Source organism: Microcaecilia unicolor, chromosome 2 (assembly GCF_901765095.1).
Source record: "Microcaecilia unicolor chromosome 2, aMicUni1.1, whole genome shotgun sequence".
Taxonomy (NCBI): domain Eukaryota; kingdom Metazoa; phylum Chordata; class Amphibia; order Gymnophiona; family Siphonopidae; genus Microcaecilia; species Microcaecilia unicolor.
Genome location: NC_044032.1, coordinates 225,574,709 through 225,593,895, shown reverse-complemented (window position 1 = coordinate 225,593,895; position 19,187 = coordinate 225,574,709). Strand labels below are relative to the sequence as shown.

Here is a 19,187-nt window from a genome sequence, read left to right as displayed (position 1 = left end):
CAGGTGGACGTTTTTCCCGGGCCCGGCAGGCTGCACCTTACTCTTTTGCGAAGCGTAGGTACAACCAGCCGGCCCGAAGGCCTCGCCAGGCACAAGGACAGCCCCAGCGCGCTCGTTCTCGTCAACAGCGTGCGCCTAAGCAGCCCCCTGCGCCTCCACAGCAAAAGCCGGGGACGGGCTTTTGACTGGATCCACGGGAACATAGCCGCCCTACAAGTGTCCGTACCGGACGATCTGCCGGTCGGAGGGAGGTTAAAATTTTTTCACCAAAGGTGGCCTCTCATAACCTCCGACCAGTGGGTTCTCCAAATAGTGCGGTGCGGATACGCCCTGAATTTGGCCTCCCTGCCTCCAAATTGTCCTCTGGGAGCTCAGTCTTTCAGCTCCCATCACAAGCAGGTACTTGCAGAGGAACTCTCCGCCCTTCTCAGCGCCAATGCGGTCGAGCCCGTACCACCCGGGCAGGAAGGGCAGGGATTCTATTCCAGGTACTTCCTTGTGGAAAAGAAAACAGGGGGGATGCGTCCCATCCTAGACCTGAGAGGCCTGAACAAATTCCTGGTCAAAGAAAAGTTCAGGATGCTTTCCTTGGGCACCCTTCTGCCAATGATTCAGAAAAACGATTGGCTATGTTCCCTGGATTTAAAGGACGCATATACTCACATACCGATACTGCCAGCTCACAGACAGTATCTCAGATTCCGCCTGGGCGCACGGCACTTTCAGTATTGTGTGCTGCCCTTTGGGCTCGCCTCTGCCCCACGAGTGTTTACCAAGTGCCTCGTGGTGGTAGCGGCCTACCTACGCAAGCTGGGAGTGCACGTGTTCCCATATCTCGACGATTGGCTGGTCAAGAACACCTCGGAGGCAGGAGCCCTCCGGTCCATGCAGTGCACTATTCAACTTCTGGAGTTGCTGGGGTTTGTGATAAATTACCCAAAGTCCCATCTCCAGCCATCCCAGTCTCTGGAATTCATAGGAGCGCTGCTGAATACCCAGACGGCTCAGGCCTACCTTCCCGAAGCGAGGGCCACCAATCTCCTGGCCCTGGCTTCACAGACCAGAGCGTCTCAGCAGGTCACAGCTCGGCAGATGTTGAGACTTCTGGGTCATATGGCCTCCACAGTTCATGTGACTCCCATGGCTCGTCTTCACATGAGATCTGCTCAATGGACCCTAGCTTCCCAGTGGTTTCAAGCCACCGGGAATCTAGAAGATGTCATCCGCCTCTCCACCAGTTGCCGCACTTCACTGCTCTGGTGGACCATCCGGACCAATTTGACCCTGGGACGTCCATTCCAAATTCCGCAGCCCACGAAAGTGCTGACGACGGATGCATCTCGCCTGGGGTGGGGAGCTCATGTCGATGGGCTTCACACCCAGGGTCTGTGGTCCCTCCAGGAAAAGGATCTGCAGATCAACCTCCTGGAGCTCCGAGCGATCTGGAACGCACTGAAGGCTTTCAGGGATCGGCTGTCCTACCAAATTATCCAAATTCGGACAGACAATCAGGTTGCGATGTATTACGTCAACAAGCAGGGGGGCACCGGATCTCGCCCCCTGTGTCAGGAAGCCGTCGGGATGTGGCGTTGGGCGTGCCGGTTCGGCATGCTTCTCCAAGCCACGTACCTGGCAGGCGTAAACAACAGTCTGGCCGACAGACTGAGCAGAGTCATGCAACCGCACGAGTGGTCGCTCCATTCCAGAGTGGTACGCACGATCTTCCGAGAGTGGGGCACCCCCTCGGTGGATCTTTTCGCCTCTCAGACCAACCACAAGCTGCCTCTGTTCTGTTCCAGACTTCAGACACACGGCAGGCTAGCGTCAGATGCCTTTCTCCTTCATTGGGGGACCGGCCTCCTGTATGCTTATCCTCCCATACCTTTGGTGGGGAAGACCTTACTGAAGCTCAAGCAAGACCGCGGCACCATGATTCTGATAGCGCCCTTTTGGCCCCGTCAGATCTGGTTCCCTCTTCTTCTGGAGTTGTCCTCAGAAGAACCGTGGAGATTGGAGTGTTTTCCGACTCTCATTTCGCAGAACGACGGAGCGTTGCTGCACCCCAACCTTCAATCCCTGGCTCTCACGGCCTGGATGTTGAGGGCGTAGACTTCGCTGCGTTGGGTCTGTCTGAGGGTGTCTCCCGGGTTTTGCTTGCCTCTAGGAAGGATTCCACTAAAAAGAGTTACTTTTTCAAGTGGAGGTTTGTCGTTTGGTGTGAGAGCAAGGCCCTAGAACCTCGTTCTTGCCCTGCACAGAACCTGCTTGAATACCTTCTGCACTTATCAGAGTCTGGCCTCAAGACCAACTCAGTAAGGAATCACCTTAGTGCGATTAGTGCTTACCATTATCGTGTGGAAGGTAAAGCCATCTCTGGAGAGCCTTTAGTCGTTCGATTCATGAGAGGTTTGCTTTTGTCAAAGCCCCCTATCAAACCTCCTACTGTGTCATGGGATCTCAACGTCGTCCTCACCCAGCTGATGAAACCTCCTTTTGAGCCACTGAATACCTGCCATCTGAAGTACTTGACCTGGAAGGTCATTTTCTTGGTGGCAGTTACTTCCGCTCGTAGGGTCAGTGAGCTTCAAGCCCTAGTAGCTCATGCTCCATATACCAAATTTCATCACAACAGAGTAGTGCTCCGCACCCACCCAAAGTTCCTGCCGAAGGTGGTGTCGGAGTTCCATCTTAACCAGTCAATTGTCTTGCCAACATTCTTCCCCAGGCCGCATACCCGCCCTGCTGAACGTCAGTTGCACACATTGGACTGCAAGAGAGCATTGGCCTTCTACTTGGAGCGGACACAGCCCAACAGACAGTCCGCCCAATTGTTTATTTCTTTCGACCCTAACAGGCTAGGGGTCGCTGTCGGGAAACGCACCATCTCCAATTGGCTAGCAGATTGCATTTCCTTCACTTACGCCCAGGCTGGGCTGACTCTTGAGGGTCATGTCACGGCTCATAGTGTTAGAGCCATGGCAGCGTCGGTGGCCCACTTGAAGTCAGCCACTATTGAAGAGATCTGCAAGGCTGCGACGTGGTCATCCGTCCACACATTCACATCTCATTACTGCCTCCAGCAGGATACCCGACGCGACAGTCGGTTCGGGCAGTCGGTGCTGCAGAATCTGTTTGGGGTGTAAATCCAACTCCACCCTCCAGGACCCGAATTTATTCTGGTCAGGCTGCACTCTCAGTTAGTTGTTCTTCGTAGGTCAATTTCTGTTGTACCCTCGCCGTTGCGAGGTTCAATTGACCTGGGTTCTTGTTTTGAGTGAGCCTGAGAGCTAGGGATACCCCAGTCGTGAGAACAAGCAGCCTGCTTGTCCTCGGAGAAAGTGAATGATACATACCTGTAGCAGGTGTTCTCCGAGGACAGCAGGCTGATTGTTCTCACCTACCCTCCCTCCTCCCCTTTGGAGTTGTGTGTTTCATCTTTTGCTAGTCATTCAACTGGCGGGAGCGGTCGCGCACGGGCGGGAAGACGGCCGCGCATGCGCGGTGGGCGTGCCCTGCGTGCCGACCGTCCCGCGAAGCTTTTTTCCGGTTGGTGGGGGCTGCCGCGGACATCACCCAGTCGTGAGAACAATCAGCCTGCTGTCCTCGGAGAACACCTGCTACAGGTATGTATCATTCACTTTTCATCCAGATTGTTAGGAATTACCAGCCCTCCCCTGGATACTAGAAGAGAGCTTGAATTTCTCATGCCTTGTAGCTTGTGGGGATTGGGAGGGGAGAGGGTCTGTGTTTCAAATGTAGGATTTCTATTAAAGGGACGTGTCTATGGTTGGTAAAATAAGACTATGAAAATACTTAACATCTATATCGTTTCCATATTGTTTGTTGCCCCCTTTTTTGTTATTTCTCACATTTCTTAAAAAAGAAAAGTGAGGACAGTAAAGTGATTGTGGAGGAAAACATCTTTTATTAGATACTAGTAAAAAAGGCCCGTTTCAGAAAGCAATGAAACGGGCGCTAGCAAGCGATCGCCGGTATCCGAGCCCTGCTCCCTGCCCCCACGTACTGCAGCACGCGTGCCTACCTGCACCATGATGTCCAGTCGCAGCGAGTCGTTCGCGATGCTGTGCCCGCATTTCTCGTAGGAACCTCGGCCGCTTGGCGTACTGGCCCCAGTAGACCTTCTCGCCTGCCTCCTGGCGCTCCTTTCGGATTCCTGGGCAGGGGGAGGAGTAGGGAAACACGCACCGCACATTGGACAATCGCAGCTCCTCCCCTCTCCCTGACGTTTCCCTACTCCACCTCCACATTGGGCACTCGTGGCTCCTCCCCTCTCACTGACGTCACGATTATCTACATGATTGACACCACCACCGGATATCTACTCCATGAGGGACACCACCACCGGAAGCCATCAGGCAGCCTCAGAACGTTGGAGGTGAGCTTTATTATATAGGATGGGAGTCCAACATGTATAAAATGGCCAAGGTACACACCCACCCATATAGCAAGAAATTGATCCAGCATATATATGTCAGCAGAAAATAATTGCTCGACCTACTTGTACCTGCTGATTCTGCTTTCCTAGCGCTTACTTAATATCTGGTCTTCCCTCTGTTACTGTGGTCTTGGTGGAATCAATATTGAAAACATTTGTCCAGCCAACTTTTGATATTAATTGGACAAAGCCTAAGACTTGAATATTTTCCCTTCCTCCCTATCTAAATGTAACTGGTAAAGAGGCAGTGCTTGGGGGCATTCCTAAGAGCAGTTTTACCTCGTCAGGGCAATAATCTCCAAACAAAGTTATTTTGCTAAGTTGGATCACACAAATAGCAGGTGTAAAGGTATCCAGATAAATTGTTGAATATAGCTGGCTAAAGTTATTTAGAGAAATTCTGCTGGTTAACTGTCACTCGCCAGCTTGCTGAATATAGACCACTTTGAGAGCAGTTCTATAAAAGGGTGCCTAATTGCAGCCTATTCTATAAAGGAAAGTAGGCACCTACTTTCTGTTACAGAATAGTAGTGTAACCTGATATACATGCTTGTATGCATTTGAGGTCATTGCTTACACCAGTCATAGAGCTGGTGTAAATGCTTGCTTTAGATTCCGGAGATACGCACATAACTTACGGTATTCTATAAGTTACCTGTGTAATTGTGCATCCTGCTCAGACCTTGCCCATGTTTATACACACCTTCAAATTGTGCCATTGCATTTAGGTACCTTTTTATAGATTGAAATAATAGTTTCTTGGATTCCATTGTAGTGTCCATACTTCCAGTTTCATAAAATGAAAGCTTGTCTTTTTGAGCTTTTCATTCTTTGGAAAATGGTACCTCCTACTACTTTTATTGAAACCTGTTTGTATACACACAAATTAGATATGTAATTGTTTCTAAAGCTGGCATATACTATCTAAAGATGAGGGCTAAGCTCAAACTTCCCAGTCATGGCAAGGTACTCAGGCAGCATGCTGCTTCCTTTTTGTATCCCCTGCACTGCAGAAAGACAGCAAACCAGAGGAGATAGTCAATGATGGCAGATAAAGACCATTTGTCATAGTTTTTGCAGTTGAGATTGTTCTTCTGGTTTTCTGCCATCCTGAGTAGAGAAGCACACAAATTTCTATATACAAACCAACAGCAAATCCCTGCTACCACATTTGGTCTAAGCGTGTCCAAAATTTACCATGGTGCTTACCAGCACACTCACTTGCAAACCACATCAGATTTTGTTATATTCCGCTACTCTTAATAGCAGTACTTAAGTCAGTACTCTAGTCCTTTCTCATGCCATCCTACCAAGCTCAGCCCACCAGAATTACAGAAACTATTGCCCAAAACATCCAGCTTCATGTTCTTTTATGTTTGGGTTCTAACCTTGATCACTCCATGCAAGTTAACCCAGCCACCTTGGAAGCTCCATGCAGCCAACCGTGGGAAGCACTATGCTCAGAATGTTTAATTTATTTTTTATTTTTGTAGGATGTCGCTGATGATTTTGGCATTGTTGCCATGCCAACGTTCGTGTTCCTTAAGAATGGTGAAAAGGTGCGTGCTCCTAGCTCTTGGATGCTGGATCAGACATTTTATGTTGTAACACAGAATAATTTTTGGTCCTTCTGTAATTCTATATGTATATGGTAGAGAAACTGTGAAAGCAGAACAAAAAGCACAAATAGTGGGACAATGGGAAATTCTTTATTGAAAAAACCCAACACGGTCCATGTTTTGGCGTCTATGCATCTTCATCATGGGTCTATCAGAATACAAAAGTCATAATAAGTGACAACATATACATAATATAGAATAAATAATAATTAATCCAAAGAAACATGAATAATACATATTAAAACATTCCTAATATATATAATGTTACCATAACATACCTATGGGTATATTTACTAAGGCATGTTAGCGTTTTTAACGATCCTTTAAAGTTAAGGCGTGTTAAATGCTAACGCGCCAATACATTCCTATAGGCTCATTAGTGTATGACGCACGTTAAAAACACAGGAACTAGTGATTCCCATTGTATATCCTATATAATAAAAAGGACCTCCAACATTCTGAAGCTGACTCCGTGGCACTGTGGCAATGTAGGATTCGTAAGTCTGTAGTTCAGCGTTTCATTGGCTCTCACTGTCCCCGCCCTCACCAATCAGACAGAACGGAACTTGGAGGAGGGAAGTGGAGTGGATTGAATCTCTAACAAACAATCATATATAGGGAGGTACGAATATCAGTGGAGCCAAGTGCACAGAACGGAAGGGAAGACAAACATTTAATCACTTTGTCACTCACACGCATCACACACACACACACACACACACACACACACACACACACACACTCAATCACTCAGTGTATCTCTCTCTTACACTGTCTGTGAAACACACTGTCACTCTCAGTCTCTCACATGGGCAACTATATGTTGCATTCTCACCAGTAAGGAGCTCTTCTGATGTGATTGTTAAACTGATTGAAGGGCCTGAACAAGGAAAACTTTTACCACATTGTAACACAGTTTACAAAAAAAATATTGTATATAAAGAAATCTTACACATGTAAACAACAATTATATTCATAATACAATCGTGGAAACATTAATGGCAGGAACTCATTACATTACTACTACTACTACTATTTAGCATTTCTATAGCGCTACAAGGCGTGCGCAGCGCTGCACAAACATAGAAGAAAGACAGTCCCTGCTCAAAGAGCTTACAATCTAATAGACAAAAAAATAAAGTAATCAAATCAATTAATGTGTACAGGAAGGAGAAGAGGAGGGTAGGTGGAGGCGAGTGGTTACAAGTGGTTACGAGTCAAAAGCAAGGTTAAAGAGGTGGGCTTTCAGTCTAGATTTAAAGGTGGGCAAAACGTAGGGGCTCAGGAAGTTTATTCCAGGCGTAGGGTGCAGCGAGACAGAAGGCGTGAAGTCTGGAGTTGGCAGTAGTGGAGAAGGGAACAGATAAGGATTTATCCATGGAGCGGAGTGCACGGGAAGGGGTGTAGGGAAGGACGAGTGTGGAGAGATACTGGGGAGCAGCAGAGTGAGTACATTTATAGGTTAGTAGAAGAAGTTTGAACAGGATGCGAAAACGAATAGGGAGCCAGTGAAGCGACTTGAGGAGAGGGGTAGTATGAGTAAAGCGACCATGGCGGAAGACGAGATGGGCAGCAGAGTTTTGAACCGATTGGAGGGGGGAGAGGTGACTAAGTGGGAGGCCAGCAAGAAGCAGATTGCAGTAGTCTAAACGAGAGGTGACAAGGGTGTGGATGAGGGTTTTGGTAGAGTGCTCGGAAAGAAAGGGGCGTTGAGAAACAGGCCTTTTTTTACTAGTCAAACAATAAAATTCAATTGTAAATAATACTAAACATGATAAATAATAAACAGATTGGAAATAAACCAGAACTTCATAAAAGCTCTAATCTACAAAGGCAATTAGAAGACATAATAAATAAATATAGGATATTGCTGCCTGGTCCATCCCAAAAATATCCTAATTTCTATGCAAAACCACACTAATAATAGGGATGTGAATGGATAATGAAAATCAATCAAAAGTTAATACTGCCTAGCTTACCACAATAATTTTCAGAATTCTCTGTAAAGAAATTTGCAAAACCGCCACTAACAGGGCTAAATAAAAAACAAAAACACTTGAAATAAATGGTATCAATCAACAGAACATATAAAAAGAACACTTTTTGTTGTAAGTAGAAAATATAAATATGCCATAGATACTATAAAAACTGTGTCTTTTATAAAAGTTGCCCATTCAATTTTAAATAATTAACCAAAAGTGCTTAAAGTGCATAAGTGAACATGGCATAAAAATGAAAACTAAAAGTGCACAGATATCAATCCACATTCTAAAAGTGCTAAAGTCTGCCATGAAACCACCCACATAATGTAGTGTGTGTGCTAAGTGAACAAAAAGACATATCCTGTGAATAAAGTACTTATTCCAAAAAAGAATGTGAATCTATACAACAGTGTCTCACAAGGGCATCCATATAGCGCTCCATGTCATCTTACCGCAACAATGCAATCCTGCGACAAATTGGTATGTGTGCTGCTTTATTTTAAGTTAGATAAGGTGGATCATTAGAGTTATTTATATGAGGTTTTTATTTTAGCTTTTAGAGTGTAAACTACGCAATTTGAGATGTTTAGTTGGGCGAAGTAATGGGTCAGATAACAACTGTCACCTTGCACGGTGCTTTGTGCAGATCTCTTGTTCTCTACAAGTTGTCCAGAGATGAGAGGTCCACATCCGGTTAGTGTTAGGTTAGCAAGAGATGAAAACGGTAACGGAATTCAAACATGCGTGGGATATGCATAAAGGGATCCTGTGCAGAAGGAATGGATCCTCAGAAGCTTAGCTGAAATTGGATGGCGGAGCAGGTGGAGGGAAGAGGGGTTGGTGGTTGGGAGGCTAGGATAGGGGAGGGCAGACTTATATGGTCTGTACCAGAGCCGGTGATGGGAGGCGGGACTGGTGGTTGGGAGGCGGGAAATACTGCTGGGCAGACTTATACGGTCTGTGCCCTGAAAAAGACAGGTACAAATTCAAGGTAAGGTATACACATATGAGTTTATCTTGGGCAGACTAGATGGACCATGCAGGTCTTTTTCTGCCGTCATCTACTATGTTACTATGTTTAAGGTGGTTGTGTTTATTCAGGGGTTCTCCTTCCTGCTTGTCTACATAAATTATAGTAAGGAACTGGACTGGATGCCAAGAGAGATATATCTCAGTTGAGTTTTCAGTTCTCTGTCTCTCCTGCTGGTTGATGGACACAACTATCCCCACAGGTTCTGGAATGGAAAGAAAATTATTAGATAAGACCTAATTTCTCCTTTTCCCATACAGCCTGTTTTTGCCCAAGCTGTTATGCAGAGCAGTGCTACCTTGAAAGGACCACAAAACAAAGTTACTGTTGTGCATTTTCTTAGCTATTGGCTAAGAGATGAAGGTTGCTTCCATTATATAAAATAAACCAAATGTTACAAAAGCTTAGCTCAAGTGCCAGTGCTGGCCCAAAGACCCCCCACTCAAGACACATACAGGACTGTTCTCTGTCCCATGCTGCAGATATTGGAGTCAGGAGAAAAAAATGTTTATAGAATTTTGTGATTAAAATAGACAAAAACTGTATAGACTCTACTGATATTTAAACACTGGTTAGCAGTAGATTCAGATTCTGGTGTGGTGTTTAAATGTACACCTGGATATTCATCATTGGCTAATAATCAGATGTTGGCATTGAATATCTGGGTGTAGAGCAGCTACTGAAAGTTCCGAGTACTACGATATTCAATGCCAAGTTAAGACAGCTATTGGCAGTACTTGGATATGTGCTGGCTCTGGCTCCAGACAGCCTTGGTACTACCTGGATAGTACTGAAGTAGTCGGTGATGATTTTCAGTGGCATTATTCAGATAATACTGCTGAAAATCCAGGTGTGGTTCCAGTGAGTGGCACTTATCTGGGTAGGAGCCATTTTTACCTGGATAAGTGCCATTGAATATTGCAAATTTTAGCTCTGTTCTTTAGCGTTTCATGGTACTGTGCTACAAGGTTCGAAATGTGACAGGTAGGCCTTACAGGGTTGCATTTGCTGGTTGGCCAAAGGAGAAATTTTGACAGGAGCTCTAGCATGAAGAGATCATCATTACAGTGATATATACTGGAAGAAACTTGATTCTGTTAGAAAACACATTTTTAAAAAGTAGAGGAGGTTGTCCACAAGGGCGAAAGGAGCTAGGAAGAAGGGTGATCCAGTTTGTCAGATGTCATCACATACCCAAGTTTGAACAACTTTGATTCTCTGGAGCAATAAATCAGTTTGGTTTTCAAGGCAGCCGTGATATCTATATAATCTATATAATAACTAGTAAAAAAGGCCCATTTCTCAAAGAAATGAAACGGGCGCTAGCAAGGTTTTCCTCGGAGTGTGTATATTTGAGAGAGTATGTGCGAGAGTGACTGTGTGGGAGAGAGAGAGTGAATGTGCAAGTGTGTGACAGAGAGAGAGTGAGACTGGGTGCGAGTGTGTGTGTGAGATTGAGAGTGTGTGCCAGGGAGCCCCCCCCTCCCTCCCTCCGAGTTCCAGAGTTGTCGTCCCCCCCTCCCTCCCTCCCTCCCTCCCTCCAAGTTTCAGGGTCCCCCCTCCCTCCGTCCAAGTTTCAGGCTCCCTCTTTCCCATTTCCAGGGTCCCCCCTCCCTCCCTCAAAGTTCCAGGCCCCCTCCCTACGAATTCAGAGTCTGAGTCATAGGCTGTCTCCCTCCCCCTGTGTGGGAGGGGGAGGGAGAGAGCAGTGGGTCCAGCGGCAACTCGGGAGCGAGAGGGGGGAGAGGGTGGGGTCCTCCAGATCCAGCGGCGAGGTGAGTCGGGACAGGAGGTGGGAGAGGATGGGGGGGTCCAACGGCGACTCGGGAGGGAGTCGGTCGAGGAAGGAGATGGCGGGTGTCCGAACTGGGAGAGGAGAGGGAGGTTGGCGGGACGGCTTGCGTGTGGCTGCTGGGAGTGTCCATCAGGGAGGAGGGTGAGTGAGTGCGTCTCTGGGAGGGGGACGGGTTCCAGCGGCGACTCAGGATGGGCGAGGGAGAGAGCAGCGGGTCCATCGGCGACTCGGGAGTGAAAGGGGAGACTGTGGGGTCCAGGTCCACAGTCATGGGCCGTGTCAGCCGAGTCGCGCGCTTACGATTTTGCTTCGTATTGCAATTTTTTTTTGATTGTGGATCTTCCTCGCTTCTGCTGCAGCTTCTGTGATGTGAAGATGTTTGTGGGATTGTGGGTCCGGGCACGCGACTTGCTTGATAGTTTGAGGCAGTTGGTTTGTGCCTCGTACTGCTGGCATTCGGTTCTTCTGTCTGTGATAGGTCCCTCATGTTTGTGACGTTGCTTTGCTTTGCCTCGCAACTATGCTGCTTCCCCTTCCCTCTGTGTTCAGCCCTCGACATCATAACATTATGACGCAAGGGTGGGACAGTGAGACAGATGGTTACAGGCAGCACGGACCCTACAAACCCTTCAGTGCCACGGGGAGTCAGCTTCAGAACGTTGGAGTTGGAAATTATTATATAGGATTTTGCACCTCAGCGTTCTATGGCTGGTTGGCTGTCTGGGTTCGTAACATCCTGACGTCAGAAAGCCTCTAGCGTTCCCTTCCCTCTCACTGTCCCGCCCTCGCATAAAGACAAAATGCCGTCAGAGGAGGGCGGAATAGTGAGAGGGAAGGGAACGCTGGAAGCGAGTTGACGTTAGGATGTTACGAACAGATGGGAGGGCAGGGCATAGGACAATCGCTGGACATGGAGGGGAGGACAGAATCACGGGACATTGAGGGGAGGGCAGGGAAAAAGAGAATCGGACATGGATGGGAGGGGAGGGAAGAATCACGGGACATGGAGGGGAGGGGAGAGAGGAGAAATCGCTTAGACAAGAGCCTTCCTAGGGCCCGTTTCATTTTTGACGAAATGGGCTTGGTTGCACTCATTGAAAATAATCTGTTAGGCCAGCTATAGGCAAATATATATATATTCATTCTGGGTATCTTGAAAACCAGACCTATTTTAGTTGTTGAACTGGAGTTGCATGCTCTTGCAGTAAGGATGTAGGCCCTGCAAGGGTGCAGAGATAGGAAACACGCAAAGTGTGTATTTCTTTATCATTCATGCCAAGATCAGTCTAGGCAAGTGAGTTATGTTCCCCTGCCCACAGAGAGACAGAGAAAAAACTCAAGAGCTGACCACTCACTTTATAGGGGGCTGGTACTACCTTCAGCTCCTCAGTATGTCTCTGTCTCCAGCAGATAGTGTAGACATATGGCCTGATGCAGCATCTGTGAGTAGGTCATACCTGGGCAGGCTGTAGGCCTAAGTTCCTGGTAGAGCATAGACCAGTTCTAGGAGATACTCTGGGAAATAGTCCTTTGAGGTTGATTTCCCTTCTACCTTGGAGTCTGACTCGGTTTGGGGCTAAATTCCTATGGTTGGAGGAGTGGCCTAGTGGTTAGGGTGGTGGACTTTGGTCCGGAGGAACTGAGTTCAATTCCCACTTCAGGCACAGGCAGCTCCTTGTGACTCTGGGCAAGTCACTTAACCCTCCATTGCCCCATGTAAGCCGCATTGAGCCTGCCATGAGTTGGAAAGCGCGGGGTACAAATGTAACAAAAATTTAAAAAAAATATCAGTTGGTCTAGCATTGGGTAGTGCCCAGTGACTTTTCATCCTTGGCAAATCTAACAGCAAGAGCAACTGATAGCACACTCTCCCTCTGTTTTTGGAAAGTAAACAGGAAGACAGTATTTACCCCCCAAAATAGCTTTCAGCGCACACTGGCTCCCAGTATCCTATGGTGCTGTCAGGTTTGGGTTTAGTCAGAGTAGCTGAAGTGATTGCATCCCACCCTCTACCTTCTTCATTTGCTTCCAGGTATGTCTGGGGAAAGAAAGGAGGTAAATCATGGCAATTGTTCCTCCCCCCCCCCCCCCCCCCCTCCACCTCAGCTCAGTGAATAATGGCAGAATCAGTCTTCTGCCCCTCTATACAGGTAAAGCCATCCAGAGTTCCTTTAAATCTAGATTAAGCTTGTGATGCCTGGAGAATGCTACACCCTGAGAATTTTAAAAACAAATTCCAGGGTTGGTCTTGCTTGAGTATTGTCTTCAGCACTTTCTAGTCCTAATCAATATCCCTGCATGGAAGGAAACACAGATTGACCCTTGGCAATGTTTGGGGTGCTAGAGCACTCCATTGGATGGGATTATACAGGAAGTCATCTGGGAAAGAGGAGGAAGATATCCATTTTGACAAACAGAGGGAGATTGCCCCTTCAGAAGAGCATAATACCTCATGAGAGGAGACTGTACTGAAAGAGGAGCCAGTGACCCTTATTTTCTAGCGCATGGTCTCATGGTAGCTCTCAGATGAGCTATGAGAGATGGTAATCTTTAGGTGGATCCCATATTCTTGAGTGCTAGTAGCTCCCTCCTCCTCCCACAAGTGCTGCTAGCTAAACGTGATAGCTGAGGGTGGGATCTTCTCAGGGTGAGACATCTGATTCCAGCCTTACATAAGAACGTACATAAGAGTAGCCATGCTGGATCAGAGCAATGGTCCATCTAGTCCAGTATCCTGTTTTCCAAACAGTGGCCAAGCCATGTCACAAGTACCTGGCAGAAACCCAAATCATGGCAACACTCCATACTACATGCTTCCCATGTCTGTCTTAATAGCAGACTATGGACTTTTCCTCCAAGAATTTGTCCAAACCTTTTTTAAACCCAAATACTCTAACTACTGTTACCACCTCCTCTGGCAAAGAGTTCCAGAGCTTAACTATTCGTTGAGTGAAAAAATATTTCCTCCTATTTGTTATAAAAGTATTTCCATGTAGTTTCCTCAAGTGACCCCTAGGGAACGAGTAAAAAATCGATTTACTTATACTCATTCTACACCACTTATGATTTTGTAGACCTCAATCTTATCTCCCTTCATCCATCTCTTTTCCAAGCTGACCTCTTTAGCCTTTCTTCATACGAGAGAAGTTCCATCCCCTGTATCATTTTGGTTGCTCTTCTTTGAACCTTTTCTAATTCCACTATATCTTTTTTGAGATACAGCAATCAGAACTGAATGCAATACTCAAGGTGCGGATGCACCATGGAGCGATACAAAGGCATTATAGTATTTTTGGCCTTCTCCTAATAATTCCTAGCATCCTGTTTGCTTTTTTGGCCGCCGCCTCACTCTGAGTAGAAGATATTTTCTTGAGCGCTAACCCCCCCCCCCCCCCCCCCCCCCCCCACCCCCAAAGGTGGACCCTAGCATCAGGTAATTGTGATTCGGATTATTCATTCCAATGTGCATCACCTTGCATTTGTCCACATTAAATTTCATCTGCCATTGGACACCGTGGCCAAGGCCATGAGGAAGATATGATGTGGGGTTACCTATGGGGTTGTGCTTGTCTTATAAAACCATAGTTGGTTGGAGGGAATCACAGCATTCATAGACTCCAGTGCTAGAAAGATTGTCTGTTTAAACAATATTTTGTATAGCCTCTCTAGGCAGCTATGTGTAATGACTCTGGTTCAAGTACTTTTGTGTTGGGTCCATCGTCCCTTGAATGGGGCCATGCTGAGTGGCTCTCTCAAACATCCCTATGTGGAAACTGATAGTTCTTGGACAGATTCTTGGCTGGTAGATCTGGTATAGTTGTTCAGTTCTGTCACAGATGAGGCCTAGTTGGTGCTGGTTGAAGATAGGATTCACTGTGTTTACAGCTATCCTTCTGTGGACACACTACACTACACTCAAACTTGTTCAGTTTTACCCTCTCTAAGAGATCTATTTTTTGGAGAAGTCCTGAGACTTCAGGGACCAAAATTTGGAGGCCAGCTGTGAGTATGTATCAGAAGCTCTTTTTCACTTGGTTCCCCCTTCGCCCTCCAGTACTATTCAAGCAGCTCTTTCCATTTCTTGGCAAAATAGTTTAGGACAGTTGGTTTGGCTTGGGCGAACCTTTCCTTATTGTGATCAACAGGGTTTTTTTTTATTTGCTATGTTCCTTCATGGAAACGCTTGCTGTAAATATTCAGCCAGTAGTGGTCAGCATTTTTTTTTAAACATTGATGGCCACGGGCAGAATTAGTCCCCGATATTCAATATTAGGCCATGTCTGGGCACTGAATATCAGCATCTGATTGGAAGTCACGTATGCTGAATATTGGCTAGGATATGTGGAGTGTGCATGTCCTCCTCCCTCCCTTCCAGTCCCCCTCAATACAAGCTGCTATCCCCCTCCCCCAATTAGAGGAGGCCTCCCTGGGTCTTTCTTACTCCTTGATGCTCTAGTAGAGTGATGGGGACAGGAATGAACCCCACTCACTTCTGCCCATAGCAACGCCATAGTAAAAATGACTACCGCAACCTCTAGCAGGAGTCTTGTGGTACTGCTTCTGGATTTTTGGTAGGTCTTTGGTCTATTGATGTGTTCAAGTAAGGCATAGTGTTCTCTAAGGCATCAATTTCAGAAGGAGTCGAGGAAATGATCACTTCAAAGTGAGTCAGCAAGCCCTTGGGCTGATGAGCCCACAGGATTAGAGCACAGGAGTCCTTGTAGGCAGAGTTTGTTGCAGGAATTACCACTATTAGCAGAATCTGTGGTACTTCAGAAGTCAAACAGCACACACCAGAATGAGGGAGAAATCTTCTTTATTTGCCAGCAAACAAAGTAGGACATCAGCACTAAGTCTCTTCTTCTCTTTCTCAGCTCTCTGTGTCTTGCGGCTTCTGTCTGTCCTCTTCAGCTCTCTTCTCTCCTTCTTCTGACGTAAGCTGCTTCTGCTCCCAGTTATATACAGTTTTAAACCCCTCTAGCCCCCCTTACTTTCCAGATGGTAAAGAATAGATTGATTACCCTGTCTGAACCAATCATCTCTACACATATATTCAAAAATATCAGTTACATAGGTTTTAGATATTTCCCAAACTAACCTATGACCTGGGGCCTCTCACACTAGACAATGGGGCACCTATCTCTTGGCATTTTATTATTATTCACATAATCCCAGTCATAGCTTAAACTGGGTTCATTTAGGGGCTAAGGGGCCAGTCTTGCTTAATGGCATACAGTCCTACATTTTGCTATAATCCATCAAGGAAGTAAGTTGACTTTTTCTGACCTCTTTCACCTATTAGCTTCCTTCACAGAACTCGCTAGGACTGTGGATAATTCAAACCAGATAATGACCTTTTCAACTGCAGTCTTACTTGAAAGTCAGACACTGATGTAACACTGAATTGAAAAGATATTCTACATAGAAATAGAACTTATTAATTACACAGAATAAAACATATTCTAAAATAAACAGAAATCAGAATTCCTTATAAGACAAAATCTACATATCAAGAACTTCTAAAATCTAACTATTTTCTTCTAAGCACTTTAAACTAATCCTTTAATCTGCCTACAATATGCCTGGCTCATAATGGTATCCATATGTGGTAGCATTAGCAATCCATCACTCAAAAAAAGGGACAAAGAGAGTTTAATTTCTCTCTGACCTTTCTAACCTTTAGCCCAGCAAAAGCTAGACTTCTAAATAATCTAAACCAGATGGCATTCCTCCATCACTTTACAGGACTGAAAAGTTAGAATTAACAAATATGATTTTTCTGCCCATGCTGCCTCAAGTTTAATTGTTTTTTCCAGAGTATAAAGGCAGGGCAGTGCCTTTGACTCAATTGTACCCCTGCTTTGTGCACCTCATTGTGAGTATGCAGTTCTGGAGGGAATACATCTTGGATGTAGGAGTCCTGAAAGTTCTCAGGGCTTCTTTCCACTTAGGTTTTGAAGAATTTGGGTAACATAGTCAGTGATGGCAGATAAAGACCTGAATGGTCCATCCAGTCTGCCTAACAGTCACACTCATTATCAATTCATGATTAAACCAACATTGAATGTGATGATATATACTTTATCATGAGTCTTTTTTTGGCGTTTCTGGGACATAGACCGTAGAAGTCCGCTTGGCTCTATCCTTATGTGCCACCTACTGGAGTTGCCATTAAAGTCCACTCCAGCCTATCCAAATCCATCATTTGCGGGACCCAGACCATAAAAGTCTGCCCAGCTCTGTCCTCTGTTCCAGCTACTGAAGTTGCCATTGAAGCCCTTTCCAGCTTATCCTAAACCAGATTGCCATATACAGAGACAGACCTACAAAGTCTGCCTGGCACCAGCCTTAGTTCTTTACAGCTGGAGTAGCCATCCAAGCATCACTCACACATCCATCCCCTGCAGCCATTTAAGGTTTTTTTTTTTTTTGTTTGTTTTTTTAATTTATTTTTGTTTTCTACCATCTATTTTCTAAATAGATTTCCTCTGTGTTCATCCCAAACCTTTTTGAATTCTGTCAGTATTTTGTCTCTGCCACCTCCCTCAGGAGGGCATTCCAGGCATTGACCACCCTCTCCATGAAAAAGAATTTCTTGACATTACTCCTAAGTCTACCACCCTACAACCTCAGCTCATGTCCTCCAGTTCTATCATTTGTCTGGACTAGTCCAGCAGGGATGATGAGGAAGGTAAAATTTAACCTGTTGGTTTCCTTTTCTTTAGTCCTGTCAGACCAGTCCAGAGCCCATCCTGGGAAGCCACAGTGATCACAGCCTCTCAATCTGACAGCTGGCCTAGTTCATACCCTTGGTATGTTCTCTCGTTACTGAGCTACTGACCATCAGCTGAAATTTTTGACTGCATCAGGATTGACTTTGGTGGTGCATTGGAAACCCAAAATATAAAAATTACCTTCAGCACTTGTAATTTTGACATAAATTGCTGATTAGATGAAGACAGCCCCAGCCCCCTATAAGGGGAGTAAAATCAGCTCTGAGCTTTTTTTCTCTGTCACCATCTGCTAGCAGGGAGACATACCCACTTGTCTGTACTGTCTACCAGGACTTAAAAGAGAGGAAATTAGCAAGTAAGTCCAAGTTTCAAGTTTTCTTTCTTACAGCTTTTGTTTTATAGTGTAATGTAGTTAAATACTATACATAAAAAATAAACATTGGCTCTAAAATAAATTCTGGAATATTATTTGAAACAGGAGATTTAATTTTTCTGGTTTGGGCATGGTTTAAAGCAGAGGATTTTCAACCCAGTCCTCGGGGCACACCCAGCCAGTCAGGGTTTCCAGGATAATGGGATTGGGTTGAAACCTGCCCCAAATAAGATCAGGTGACAGGTTGTTAACCTCTCTATTCCCCTTCCCATATTCTATTAGTTGTCCGTTTCAGCCTAAAGATCAAGAAGGGACTGACCTCAGTTTGTGGCACAAACCCTGAACCTCAGTTCTAGAAAAAGAGGCCAAGAAACATGCTGAAACCAGAAATGATTCAAACATTTTGACTTCAAATACAGAGTGACCGACAGACTAGAAAAAAGTACATAACAAAATCTATTGAATTTTCTCTAGATTGATGAATTTTGTGGAGATTGTCCTGACACACTGGCAGCAAAGATTATTCTGCTGAAGTGATGCAATTTTACGTTGCCCTGCATCAAGAGGAGAAATCATTTTCTGTTTACATAAGCTACTTTTAGTGGATTATGCCTCTGAAGAGCATTTTAAGAATGTGATCTTTTGTATGTATTAATATAATAAAATACATTTTATTTTTGTTGGTTTACTTTTTCTCCTGCAGCCTTTTTCCCTTCTGTAGTTAAATGATTGGCTTTGTACTCTCCTTCAGGAATTGCTATATAAGCTGGAAAGTACCACTGGCTACGAAATTGTGGGAGAGGATAGCTAGAGGTATTGTGTAAAAGGGTCATGGTTCAATAGAGGTATTGTGTAAAAGGGCCATGGTTCATTTCCCATAAGTATTGGCCCCAGAAACACTCTCCATCTCTCTTCCACAGACCTGCCCTACTTAAGTGACAGCACTCACCGAGTTAAAACTGGGCCTTTATGGATTATGTTTAGTCTCTGCAAATTAAAGGGGTCTTTTACTAAACCACTGTAGCGTTTTAGCTCGTGGTACAAATCAGCTGGTGGTAAATGCTGAGATGCCATGGTCTTGACATTTACCACCAGCTGATTTCTACCGTGAGCTAAAAACGCTACTGTGTCTTAGTAAAAGACCTCACTGCTAAAACTATTTTTTTCCATTAAAATGTGCATTTTAAAATAGTATTAG

The 19,187-nt window shown here is 45.4% G+C and overlaps 1 protein-coding gene across 1 annotated transcript in view; it reads left to right on the top strand.

Moving 5' to 3' along the window:
* LOC115462357 (leucine-rich repeat extensin-like protein 5) overlaps positions 1-18,606 on the top strand; it is a 112,350-nt gene extending 93,744 nt beyond the window's left edge. The window contains exons 7-8 of the mRNA XM_030192366.1: positions 5,950-6,015; positions 18,464-18,606. Of these exons, the coding sequence (XP_030048226.1) occupies positions 5,950-6,015; positions 18,464-18,526 (129 nt within the window). The 3' untranslated portion in view covers positions 18,527-18,606. The remainder of the gene's footprint in view (positions 1-5,949; positions 6,016-18,463) is intronic.
* The last annotated feature ends 581 nt before the right edge of the window (positions 18,607-19,187 follow it).